Source organism: Triturus cristatus, chromosome 12 (genome assembly GCF_964204655.1).
Source record: "Triturus cristatus chromosome 12, aTriCri1.1, whole genome shotgun sequence".
Taxonomy (NCBI): Eukaryota; Metazoa; Chordata; class Amphibia; order Caudata; family Salamandridae; genus Triturus; species Triturus cristatus.
In genome coordinates, this window is record NC_140595.1 from 44,751,258 (window position 1) to 44,765,154 (window position 13,897).

General features: G+C 44.9%; 1 protein-coding gene across 7 annotated transcripts in view; it reads left to right on the plus strand.

The window, feature by feature from the left end:
* Positions 1-13,897, plus strand: part of PTPRS (protein tyrosine phosphatase receptor type S) — a 455,981-nt gene that overhangs the window by 284,025 nt on the left and 158,059 nt on the right. For all 7 annotated transcript variants that reach the window (XM_085637322.1, XM_085637321.1, XM_085637326.1 and 4 more), the window contains exons 3-4: positions 7,528-7,673; positions 12,242-12,383. In XM_085637322.1, coding sequence (XP_085493448.1) covers positions 7,528-7,673; positions 12,242-12,383 — 288 coding nt within the window. The remainder of the gene's footprint in view (positions 1-7,527; positions 7,674-12,241; positions 12,384-13,897) is intronic.

Sequence of the window (13,897 nt, forward strand, 5' to 3'; positions counted from 1 at the left end):
CTGAGTGGCCTTCACTGTGTGAGCAGATGTTGAAGGACTTGGCTTCATCTAGGTGTCTCCAGTGTTGCATATTCCTAGGTGTCTGTATCTGGGGCCCTCACGGGCTGGGTTGCAGCTTGTTTTCCTTGTATGCCTCCGTGTCTCCTGCTCTCTTCAGTGGTGTGATGGTGTGTTTTGAGTGTTGTGCATGTTCAAGTGTTGGTGACTGGAGTTTGCGCCAGTAAAGAGTGTATCCGCGATGTAGGAGTTACTGCTGTTTCCTGTGTGATGTTTCTGCCCCTGTAACCTTGTACCTCGTGTATGGCGGTCGGTGTCCTGCCTGGCCGTGTACCGAGAGACTTTTAGGTGTCTTTGAAACTTGGCCTGAGCCTGTGGTATGTGCACAGCTTCTTCTGTGAGGGGGTGATCTGTCTGTTGTCTCGTCCTGTGCTTAGATCAGTATTTCACGAGCGGTGTCCTGCACTGGGCTTCTCCTTCATTTCTGCCCTGCCCTCCTATCCACAGCCTCAGTGCCCCCCGTCTTTGCTCCCGTCACTCTCGCTTCTTCACTCGCTGCCCCCCACTCTCGTTGTGCCCTCCTCCCAGTCCGTTTCTTCTCCCTTTTCTCCCACTCCCTCGCACCCAGTTCCCGTCTCTTTTTTAATTTCCGTTTTTCATTTGTCATTCTCCTCTCCTTACCCATCACCCTCACATTCGTTCCTCTTCTTGTCCCTCTCTTCTCTCATCCCGTTTTCTGCTCCCTTCTTTTGCTTCTCCACACATCCACCTCCCTTTCTTCTTTGTTCTCTCCCTCCTCATCATCCCACCGTTTCCACTTTCGGCAAACTCTCTTCTACCGCTCTGCACCATCATCTCCTTCCCGGCCTCTGTTTCTTTTTCCTTGGCCTGTATTTTGTGACCCGTTCTTTTATTTGTTCTTCCCCCTCTCTAATCACACCTTCTTTTAATGTTTTTGTCTCTACTTCCCCAATACCCACCCTTCGTCTCTTCCACTTCCCCTCTGTATCTCGTCTGTTTTCCCGCCTCTCGTGCCCTCTGTCTAGCTCTTCTCTACTTCTTTTCTACTTCTCCTGCTCTGCCATCCTCTCCCAGTTTACCAAAGCCCTCGTTTGTTTCTCTTCATTCCCTCCATTATCCCCCTACATCTGTGCACTCCCTCATCGTTCTGCATCATTCCTCCTTCTCTAGTTCCCCATTTCTTCCCGTATCCCTCACTGCCCTCATTCTTTTCTTCCTCCATCCCCTCCGTCATCTCTCCATCCCTCCCCCCGCCCCCTGGCCCTCTCTTCTCCAGGCCTGTATCCTGAGTGACGTGTTCTGTTACTATGACGACCCATCAGTCTCAGGCTGTGCCGGATCATATTTCCTGGAAGGCCCAGCCTGCGTCCTTGAGAGTAATCTCAGCCTTGTCCAACTGAAGAGGTTTAATGTCACAGGGAGGACGGGAGGAAAAGGTGTGTGTGTGTGTGGGGGGGGGGGGGGGGTTGGAGGGGGGAGATTACTAACATGGAATCACAGGCATCACGTGGGTTCGCCAGCGACCCTGCACGTTCACCCGTTGCCTCGCAGATTGATTGGGTGCCCTGAAGATTATATAAACACCCAGGAGATTCACTGGACACCCTGTAGATTCACAGGACACATCGCAGATTCGCCAGACACCTTGTGGTTCTCCTGATGCTCTGGGGGCTCAGCAGACCAAATTACTGAGTGATACATAAACTGTGCGGTTTCATTCTATGGATTCACCCGACACCCTGTGGATTCTCTGGCTCTCTTATAGATTCACTGGGGTTCTTCAAGATTCACTGAGGGGCAAGAAGATTTACTGGATGCCCTGCTTATTTCCGGACATCTTGGAGAATTACTGGGTACTCTGCGGGTTTGTCAGATGGACAACAGGCTCACCAGACTCCTTGCTGGTATATAGGTGCTAAGCAGGTTGATCCTGTAGATTCACCAGGTGCCTATAGATTCGCCAGATGCCATGTGGAGACATGACTTGTAGATTCTCTAGAAGTCTTGAGTGAATTTATTTAAAAGAAAAATCTAAGTCTGTGAATCAAAGACTGGCAACAAGAGGTTCCCCGGAACCCGTTGAACATAAATGATAATGCACATATGTTCATATGTCAAATTTGTAGGTTTCGGAACTTGAATGTTGCGTGGGTTCACATGCTGTGCATTATTCCACCACCTAGTGGTTGTATGCGAATCCAGCCAATTCTTCAAGTGGCAAAACTACTCCTACAGATAGCCAATTAGCTACCTATTTAAAAAATGTAAACGTTTCGACGCTGAACAAGCTACTTGAAAATCTTTGCTTATTATTGGAGCATAAAAGTGAGGCTTTACGCATTAGAGGAGGCACAATTTAGTAGTTACATTAGCGAGTAAGATGGCCGCGTTGGCCACAGTACTGCTAAAGAAAATTGAAAAACTCAGCTGCAGGTTCACTGACTGCCCTGCGGTTGCACTGGACATCTTTGGTATTCACCAGATGTCCGTCAGATTTACTGGGTGCCCTGCAGATTCGGCAACTGCCTGAGGATTCCCCAGACAACACAGATTCACTAGACTCCCTCGATACACGGGGGCCTTGTACACCCAGAGGATATCTGCGGATTCACCAGGTGCCATTAGAAACATGGGTGCCCTTCAGATCCAGCGGATGTCTGCAGATTCACCAGATGCCATTGGATACACGGGTGCCTTGTAGCTGCACAGGATGCACTGTGGAATCGCCATGCTTGGCAGGATTACCCATCGCCCAGCACACTCACTGAGCACCCTACAGCCTCACCTGGTTCCCTGCAGACTGACCGGGCACTCTGCAGATTCATGGAGTGACCTTAGGTACCCCGCTCACTCCGGGCTGCCCTGATGAGCCCAGGGTGCACTGCTCCATCACTGTTCAACTCCAGCACAGGAATAGATTTACCTGTGTCATCATTTTAAGACTGCAGTGTTAATCACATCCTCGGCTGAAGTGCTGGGTGACTTCCCAGCCGCAGTTTTGGAGCAGGGTGTGCAGTAAAGGATGTGTAATCAGGGAGGAAGAACCAGCCAGGTGCCATCTCCAAGACAAAGCTATGCGGATGAGATGGCCAAGCCCCGCCACGAAGACCCCCATATCAGAATATACGTTCCCTTGAATACAACTATAGCGATAACCCTATAGTGTCCCGAAGAAACAATACAGATACTATAAACACATACATATCCCCAGTTAATGGTATGCAGACTGTGTTGTAAAGTGCCCCTCAAATGCATTGTGCATATTACATTTCATTTCCCTTAGTTGACACTTTGAACATTACATAATGAATTACTCCAGATAAAGCAATATACATATGACAAATTACAGCAGATCAAGCTAAAAGGATTACGCTTCCCCATCTGAAGATCTTCGGATTAAATTCTAAACTCCCCCAGATGAAGCGCTGCAGATTTTATCATACATTCCCTCATGAACCAAGACAGATTATTTCTTAAATTCCCCCAGGTGCAGCTATGCTGATTACAATGTAAATCCCACAGATGCACCCGCGCAGATTACAGTTTAAATTTCCTCAGGTGAAGCGCTACACATTACCTTATAAATTCTACACATGAAGCGCTAGAGAGATCACGTTGAATTCCCCCAGATGACGCAATGCAGAATACCTCATGAACTTGAACTGCCTCCCTACATAAAACCATTCAGATTACATTTTTAATTTCGCCAGGTGAAGTTCCGGAGGATACTTTTTGGATGACATTCCAAGTGTCCGCAGTTGAAGCCAGCAGGCGAAATGCATCCCCCTCCCATTTGGAGCCATGCGGAGTTTTATTTTAAACTCGCCCAGATGAAGCTAAGAATGCCATTGTGTAGCCTTTAAGAAGTTGATTTGGGAGTAAGAAGTTGGTCTGGAGTGAAATCCACGGGGCCGATTCACAGAACTAATTTAAGACAAAATCCTAAACTTACTACTTTTGGTATTCATAGAAGTTAGGATTTTGTCTTAAGACAGACTTAAGACAAAATCCTAACTTCTGTGAATACCAAAAGTAGTAAGTTTAGGATTTTGTCTTAAGTTAGTTCTGTGAATCGGGCCCCACATTCTGAATAGTGAAATTTTACACTCATTCTTTTTTTATACGAAGGATGCCCTGTTTAGACCTCCTGAGTTGAGCTTAGGGCACCTTGTTTCATTAAGACACCAATACTTTGGGACCGAGCATATTTGTCGATCTGGCCCAGATGCATGGGATGTGGGTGCATTGCTGGTTCCCTGGTGAGTTCATACCTGTATTTGGGTCACATTGTTGTACTAGGGAAACACAGCTGGGCTTTTTGGACTTTTAAACTTTTGATTTACGTTTCATTTGTTTGCAGAATAATAAAACACTGGATGCTTGCCACGGTCAGCCCTTTTGGCATTGCCGATGCTTGTTTACATACACACTGTGGTGCTCAAGTTACATTGTTGTGCTAGGTTACGGTGTTGCATTCTAAGTGTATAGTTGCCAGAAACACATTGTTACATCATGAACCTGTTGTGGGGGTCCAGGCTGTTGAGGCATTCATACAGTGTTGCATCTTTGACTTGTTGGTGCATTGTGGGTAGGTTGGGTTTGGAAGTTGGGCACAATGGTACATAGAGCTTTTTGGTACGTACAGAAATCATTGGTCAGTCGAGACCTTTGGTGGTCCAGTGCTCATTGGTACATTGGGGGGAGGGACACACAATACTACATTCAGGTCAAGATGGCATTTCTAGAGTGCAGTGATGCGTTCCCAAGATACATTAATGGCCAATTCTCCAGTACTTTTCAACTTTTTAGAGGCACTACACAAGGATGCTCCTTATCACTGTTGCTTTTTTTTTTTACCTGCTATCGAACCACTACCTTCTAATTCTAATAAAACCTAAGGTCTTACTATTAACATCACCATTAAAACCTCAGCGTATGCAGATTATGTTCTTCTGTATATTAGTAATCCTGACTCCTCTATTCCCCCTCTGCTCAATTTAAAACAAAGCTTCTCCCAAGTTTCAGGATACACATTAAACACTAATAAAAACAGATTGTTTCCCTTTGAATGTTCACTGTACCCAAGACATGCTTAACACGAATGATACAATTTGGCAAAAACAAAAACCTGAATATTTAGGTATTCTATTCTTACACTCTGTTAAACAATTACTTACTTTGAATTGTGACCACATTCTCAATTACATTAAAGATAAATTTCCCATTTGGTATTCCATATAGTCATCTTGGTAGGGAAAAATTGAATCAATCAAAATAGTTATTGCACCACATTTATTTTATTACTGTTTATCTGTGCTTCCAACTAATTACCTCTTCAGTTTTATAAAAATATTGATAAACTCATATTTAAACTTATTTAAGGCTAACAAAACACCTTGTTTAAGCTGTAACAACTTAAAGCTTGCAAAGATTAATGGGGTTTTGATTTACCCGATATTCTTAAATATAAAACTTTTTTAATACAAGGTTCTTTATGGTTGTAGTCATAGAGACTTATTTAAGTCACCCACGTGGCTTCTTATTGAATAAGGATAGGTCTCACCCTTTCCTTTATTTGCATCAATAACTATGTCCAATTCTAACATGTTACTAAAATTGCCTACCAGTCCTACATCCATAAACTTAATTTGAAAGATTTTGACTCTCTTATTCAATCTCGTATTTCAAATACCTTGAAACTGTTGTGGTATAACCCATTAATTAAGCAAAATCGTACCACAACATTTTGGCTATCGTCGATTAAAGGAGGTATTTATTACTTAAGATATCTTTTATAATAACATTTTGAACTTTTGCTGAATTGCAACAATTTCTTTTACCTTCCCCTGATAGTTATAAACATGATATTTTGTGTAATTCCCTTCTTAGTTCCTTCCAAACAATTTATATGAGATTGTCACCTCTGCTTTAGAATATTACATCCAAACACTGGTTGCATCCCTGCATGCCGTTTCAAAGTTTTTGAAAAATTGAAACATTTTTATGAGAATAATCTTAATTTTCTTTATACTTTTCGGAACAGTTAAGTTGACATAACTGTTTCCCTGGATACATGGAGGAAAATATGGATGATAAATATCTCAGGTTGGCTACCTGTCACTTTATATAAAACCAACTCATTTATTTTGTTTGATTGTTTATGGACTCCTTTAAAATGATATACTTCAAAACTTTTAGATTCTACACATTGTCAGCGTTGTATTCTGAATACCTGCTAACTAAGGCGTGTTTTGTATGATTGTCCTATTGTTTCACATTTTTGGGAAGAGGTCTGGGATATCATTAAGAAAATATTTATAATCTGTCTTTTGACTGACTAATTTGTAAATCTATTTAATTATCTACAATTATGTCAGATTTGCATAACATTTCCCCCTCCAACTTCTGTTATGAAATCAAGTACCAAAAACTGGAAAAATGCTTTTTTATTAGCAATCCATGCATGGTGGTCCCGGATAATTTGTACAAGACAAGGAGCTAATTCAACTGTTATGGGTTTTGTTCATAATACTTCTACTTATCTATTTTGGAAACAGATTGATGTTTATATTGCATTATATTTATAAGATGTGCTATTATTAATTTATAGGTCAAGATGCAAAAATGTTATATGTTTGCATTGTAATTTAGTAGCTCTATTTTGCTTTGTTCTTATTTGTTTTCAGTTTTCTTTTTAATTACGGTATCTGATGGTTTTATCTCTTTACAGCTACATTCCTCATAATATTCTGCATTTTAATGGTTTAAAGCCCTTCTGTACCTTTCCAATGCTCTTTTTGTATGGTCTTTTGATTTGTACCATAAAAGTCAATAAACTATTTTGAACTAGAAAGCAGACAAGCAGAGCTGCGCTGACAGGCTCTCAGTAAGCCCAGTCACCTGGTCTGTAAGGTCTTTATGGTATCACAACAGTTAATAACTAGTTCTGTTATCCACTTTTGTGATTTCATAGCAATGAGTTATGACTTTCAGAAACTGAAATATATGATAGAGGTTCTCTGACAGCCATACATAACAATAGAATATTAGCGGCAGAAAAAGCTGAGACACACATTCTGATTAGCTGGTGCGCCTCTGTTTTATCACAAACATCAGAATTGTGTAAAGTCGTCCTTTATTGCTAGCTACTACCCCCTTTCGAAGAAAAATGGCTACACAATCGAAGGACTGCGTCCTCCTCTAATATACAATTAGTAATTTCTTCCGTATCTCACCGTAAATATAAAAATGGCATTTTAATTCGGTGTTCCATCTCATATCTTAAACTGTTTTATTGGAATTGTACTTTTACATCAGAAGTACTTTATTTTAGGGGACATTTTAATGTATTTGTTTATAATTTATGTTGCTTTGACCGTGTTGTGCATGTAAAACAATGAATGTCTGGTTGTTGGATGGACTACTTTTTACTATTTTTTGTCTGTAGTAGAAATTCCAACACAAGGGTGATTCTAGATGTATCTGATCTTTATAATTATTTTTTTTAAGGGGCCCCGGAATTCATCAAAAAGCCAGTAGACCAGATTGGCGTTTCAGGTGGGGTTGCATCTTTTGTGTGCCAAGCGACTGGGGACCCGAAGCCACAGGTGACCTGGAACAAGAAGGGCCGGAAAGTCAACTCGCAGAGGTTTGAGGTAAGTGACGTGAGAGCGCTGATGGGGCAATGCGAAAGTCCGCTAGATTCAGAGGAAGGGATGGTGCGAGAACGCTCACTGTGAGGATGGCATGTACAAGACTCCATCTTGTGAAAATGGTGGCATGTGAGAGCTGATGGTACGGAGAGGGTGTAGAGAGGCTACTCACTCGAGGACTGAAGTGGTGTAAGAGCACTTACAGGTGGTTTGGTTGTAAAAGAAGAGGAAATCAACCATGGAGACCCCTTTTTGGCAGGTGGTCCTCGCTGCTCTTGTTCTGGGGTAGATACATTCATGCACTGTCGTCCTGGTTTTTCATCCCCATTCTGCTCCCACCGGTCACCCACTGTTTCACTAAAAGCCGCTTCTCGGAGTCCTGTCAGCAGTGGTCTGCTCCATTTGTCAAACTGGGGGGCTCTTGAAAAGCTGTTCCTGGCTCGGTGCTCCAGCCTTACACTTTTTCTGAGGTATTGACCTGCGCAGAATACAAACTCACTAAGCGATCAGACAGCCAGAAACCATAAATTCAAATAGGGTGTTTGGCCATTATAAAATTCTCCCCGAGACAATTTTATTTTGTCATCTCCACCTCCTCACCTGTTTTTTTGCCTGCTTTATGTCATATTTCTTGAGTAAAGTGGCAATCAGCTTCTGCCCCTCACATTTGAGCAGCAGTTAATGTCGAGTTCAGAGGAGACAGCAGTGCAGATCTGATTTCTACGAACCACTTCAGACATATCACCCCCTCTGCTTGTGACACCGGGTGAGTGAACCCTGCAAAACTTGAGAATCCCAGCCCTCTTGTATGGGACAAGAGTGGACAGTCACCCACTGCGAGGACCTGGGTCCTTTCGCCACACTGTTGTCGACTCTCCCTGACAAATGTATCTTTCTCTGGGAAGAATCTGGTCTGGTCTCAAGGGAAAGGACAGGGGATCCCTTGTTGTAAGCTGCTGCTGGACCCTGCTTGCTACTGGCTCTTTTTGGGGTTCCTACGTGTTTCCTTGGCTTGGCGGACCGCAGAATGGTCCCTTGGACATCTGGAGAGAGGGCATGTTCCTGCAGGTTTCTTTTGAGCCATCCATAGTGGAACAAAAGTGATCTCTTCTAGTGGACTCTGGACTGTTGCAAGGACTGAGGTCTCTTCCTGTGATGTTTCGGCTGCAAAAAAGCAGACACCTCCTTATTATCTCTGCTATGGTTCCAGCAAGACCTCCGTTCTGCCCTCGGTTGTGGTGGTCCTGGTACAATTGCTTCTTATGTTTATCACATTTCCTACACAGCTTCGGTTCCACGCAGATCCTTTGCCTGGCCACGTCCCCTGGCAGCTCCGGGTATATGTTTTACTTACATCTTCAGAATCCACCTGGGTGCCACCCTCTGTCCCTGGTTAGCGCCAGCTTCCCTCCCTCCAAGGGCTGAGTTTTGAAGGCGGCCTGCAGAGCTTCCGTACCAGCCAGTAAACTCCTGTGGTTGGCTGCAAGAGTCTGCACTTCAGCTCAGCTGCTTCCTACCGGTTCACTTTCCAAACGGAGCCCAAGCGCCTAAACAACCCTCTTCGGAGCATCACTTGGAAACTCTGCTTTACAAGGCTCGGAGTTGTGACACCACCCCGGCTGTGTAGTAAACAGTTTATTATCCATCGCTGCACCTCGAACTGAGTATTGGGTAATGGGCTCTTTCAATGACCGCATTATCACCTGCTGTCAGTAACTACAAAGTAAAAACAAACGAGCAGCCCATATAGTTCGGTGCCTGATGTACTGATGTATAAAGCTGTTTTACGGTCACAAAACCTGCAAATCGCAAAATTACAGGCTTGGTGCCCGCAAAACAGCCAGCTGCAGTGTGCATAAAGCACTTTGTGAGTCAGAGATGTCTTGCCAACGTGCAAAGTTCACTCAATGACTGTTTTCTAATTGGGTGGGAGGGGAGATGGCGGAGTTGGGGAGGGGGGGACAGAAAGGATCATGCCCTCCCCCTTCTGATTCACAATACAATGTATCAGCGTGGCAGCCATTGGCTTCTTACAGACCTGTGAAGGCCGCTGGTACCGGTTTGCAATGGGGAAGAAAGCTGCTTGGGGGACATGTTCCCTCTGAATCCTCCTGGGGGGAGCAGTCAGTGCTTATGGGGCGGGGTTGCGCTGCGACTGATTTCTACATCACTTAAAGCACAAAGCTGAGGGTGGGTCGGAAGCAGTCGCTGTGCAAAACCAGCAACTGCCTTGTGATGCAACCTTTTTAGGTCGAGCCCGGGCAGCGCATGCGCTGCTCTGCGAGACATGCTGTATTCATGTAGGGACTTGAAGCTCCGCCCATATTTTCCAATGGCTTGTGTCATTGTCCACTGTAAACTGGCTTTTCATTGGTCAATTGGCTTAGTAGTCCCTCCTTACCGTCTTGTCTCATTTTGTAACCTCCCATGGCGACACCCGCTGTAACGTGTGTTGTTACTCGGTAGGCTTTAATTACAGCCTCCAAGCACTATTTTCTAAAATAGCTTTACCCTGCCTGACATGCTCTCCTGCAATGCTTTAAAAAAAATTATAGCACAAACGCATTTGCAATGCAATAGGTCTCGCATTTGGGAGAGTTTAGACTATTGGCATTGTAAATTACGCTGCCTTTTATGTATCTGTTTTTAAAAACAACAAATAAAACAATGCCAATAGCTCAAACTCTCGTAAATGCGATTCCTATTGTATTGCAAATGCTTGTTACTTCGGGCCTCTAGTGCCTGAATGGCACGTAGCGCTTGGCCCCAGTGTTGAAAATGTGGGCTTTGAGAGAGAGAATGTAAACCCAGCTGGTAGAAGTTGAGGCAAATGCCAGGATACTGTGGCAAGGGGCAGAGAGCACCACGAGAAAGGGACACACGAGACAGGGTACAGGTGGCAAGGGCAGGAGTATGGTGCGTCACAGGCAGTACATCCCTGGTGAGGGAGAAAACAACGCAGAAAGGGAGCTGGCGATAGAAAAGGGTGCGGAAACGGGAGGTGGATGGTGGGTGGGCCACCACCAGGAGTTGGTGCCAGTGGAAGGGAGGGAAGTGTGGGACACAGATTGTGTGTGGCGGGCGGACCGTTCTGAGACAACGAGGATGGTGTAGGCCACATTCCAGCAGTGGGTCGCAAAGCAGGATGTGGCAGGGAAAGAGAGGCAGTGGGCACTGCAGAAGTGGGGAGCAGGTGGCAGGGGAAAGTCTGCCATGGACCGGGAGGGAGAAGTTGGAGAACAGATGGTGAGAGAGGGACAGGGCCGAAACTGGCGGCGACAAGCCAGGAAATGATGCAGTGACAGAGAAGAGACTGAGGGGTAAAGGAGAGGGTGGCAAGGATCAGAAGGGGGCAGTGCTGGTGGCATGGGAGAGAGAGAGCCATGGATGGCAAAGCAAAGACTGTCCTGCACCAAGGGGGGGGGGGGGGGCTCTGGCGGCGAGTGAGTGGCAAGAGAGCATTCTAAGAGACCGAGGTTGGGGGGGGGGGGCACAAGAAGGTGTGGGCTGGAAAGCCTTCCTGGGAGGATGGCATTAACACTGCTACACGGGGTGGAGTTGGTGAACAAGTACTCTTTGTGGCACAGATCTGCTGGTATACAGTACAATTAATGTTTAGATTTGGGATGGGTAAGGCTGTTATAATCTTTTCTTTGTGTGTGTGGGGGGTGAATGTAACATCACTGGAGTGATATTTAATCTGTGCGTTTTATGGTTTCCTCACATACTCCTGTCTTCCTCACTTTATCCCATTTCTTGTACCTTTACTTTCCCCTCTCCTATATTTGTGTCCCCGTCCCACCTTCCTCTGCTTTACACGTTCCCTCTTCCCTTCGCCTTTTCTCTCTTTCAATCCTGGTTTCTCTCTCGCTCTCTGCCTTCCCTCTGTCGTTCTTTCCACATCTTTTTCTCTCACTTTCTCCTCTTCCACTCGATCTCCATCTCTTATACTCTCCCTCTCCTTATCTGCTGCTTACTTGGCACTGTCTCCCCCTTCATTTCCATATTCTCACCATCTCTCCTTTTCCTTGCTTCCTCATTTCCGGTCACCTTCCCCCCTCATTCCTTTTCTTTCTCCTTCTTTCTCTCCCATGCTCCTGCTTTATCATTTTCGTCTCTATATTCTTGTCTTCCTCATCCTTTTCTTTCCTCTCTCCCTTTCTTCTTTAACTCTTTTGTTTTTTTCCATTTTCTCTCTGGCTTGCTCCCTCACCTCCATTTTAATTTTCCTAACCACCTCCTCCTGTCATTCCTTTCCTGTCTTTCTCCCCTTATATCTTTCTCCACCATGCTTTCTTCATCTCCTCTTTGTATATAACTTTTCTCCATCTCCCCCTGCGCCCCCCCTTTCCTCTATATTCCACTATTACCTTCCTTTGTTCCCAAACTCACTCTTTCTCTCTGCCATATTGACCTGTCTCCTTTCCCCACCACACAACTGCCTTCTCCCTTTTTGTCCTCTCTCTTGCCCTCGTCCTTTGTCTTTCTTTCCCCTGTATACTTTCTTCCCTCCCTCTTTATTTGCGCCATCTTGTTTCTTCCCTTGCACAATCTTCCCCTCTCTTTTTCAGACCATTGAGTTCGATGAGAGCGCTGGTGCAGTCTTAAGAATACAGCCCCTGCGGACACCACGAGACGAGAACCTGTACGAGTGCGTGGCCCAGAACCCCCATGGCGAGATCTCCGTCAGCGCCAAGCTCAGCGTCCTCCGAGGTACCGGTGCCATCTTGTTTCGTCTTCTTCCCATAAACACAAAACGCTCTTCGAGCCTGATGGCTCATCCAGTTGTTGGCCGGGTGGGTGTGGGTAAGGGCAATGGACCATATGACCAAACCAGGCAGTGTGGCACGAGCCTGCTGGTGGCAGTATCCTGCACACTACCCACCATCTAGCCTTTCGGGCAGTGTCCAAGGTACTAAGCAGTGTGGCACAAAACCAAGTCATACTGCAATCCAGGAAGCCTGCCCACAAATTTTGTGATCTTTAAATTGCACCCTGGCGCCGTCTCATTGCCATTGCCGGTGGCAGTGACGCACTCAAACTTTGCAGTGATTGTGCCCATGACCTGAAGAAAAGCGGCTGCTTGTGGTCCGTTCCCAGGACTGAGACATCCTAGCCTTAACCAACCCTCCCAGACAACAGTAAGATTTGTTGTGAATGTCTAACTGAATTATAGAGTACAACACTGCCACTCCCAAATCTAAAGCTGGCTGGTGTACTTGAAAATCTGTGGACTTGGCACATGCCTGGCTCCTGCGGGCAGAATCTAGGGTAGGGTCCATCTTGTGTCCAGCAGTGAAGCCCTTCAGGTGACCACTCTCTCCCCCTCTGTCCCAGATTTTTCGCAAATTCTCGCCCTTTCCTGTATCCCAGCTCATCTATCAAGCCCTCCCTCCTCCTGCTTTTTGTCCTTAGATTTTATTTTCAGAGCAGCTTGCAAAATCTGTCAGATCCATTGGAGTCACAAGTTAGATGTTCACGAGGTTGAAAACTTAAAAAAAAAAAAGGAAGCGTATTCAAAGGGCCCAATTCATGTGTTCGACTTGTGACTGGTGCTGTCCTTGCCAAAATAAAATCACAATTTCAGACACAGATTGAGATAAGAAGAATCATACACAGCTGAAAAACAGCATCTCCACCACCCTTCATGCCCCACAAATTAACTGGTAGTTTCCGGCACCAAAGGACCTCAAAAACCTGTTTTGAGTGGTTTAAAGCAAAAGTGTGAAACTTCCCTCCATGACTTAAGAATCCTCAAATATTAGTACTTATGGGTTGCCACACTCTATGCTATTTTTGTAATCATTCGTCCCGCAAGTGACAGAAAAATACATTCCTTTGTACGAGGAACACGATTTTGTATTTTAATATTCTGTTGTTTAAAAACACCATACAGAGAGGTGTACGGTGTTGCATCTAATTTCTAAGACCCTCTTCCAGCACATACAGATAAACTGCCTAGCATTGCCTTCTGAGGTTTTCCTAAAAGTGCTGTTACCCATGCACTGTCTGCAATCAGACACAGATACGAAATGTAGTATCCGTTTATTGGTAGCGTGCAGGGTTTATAATAATCATTTCAGAAACAAGGCAAGAAAATATTGGCGTCCCACTGTTACTGATTTGTTTCCCTCAAATAATTCTGTTTTAAGGTCATATAGACAGAATAAAAGACTGTTCGAATATCTGTCCTTTTTAAATCCTAGCCTTAACTAGTCTGGCGGCTT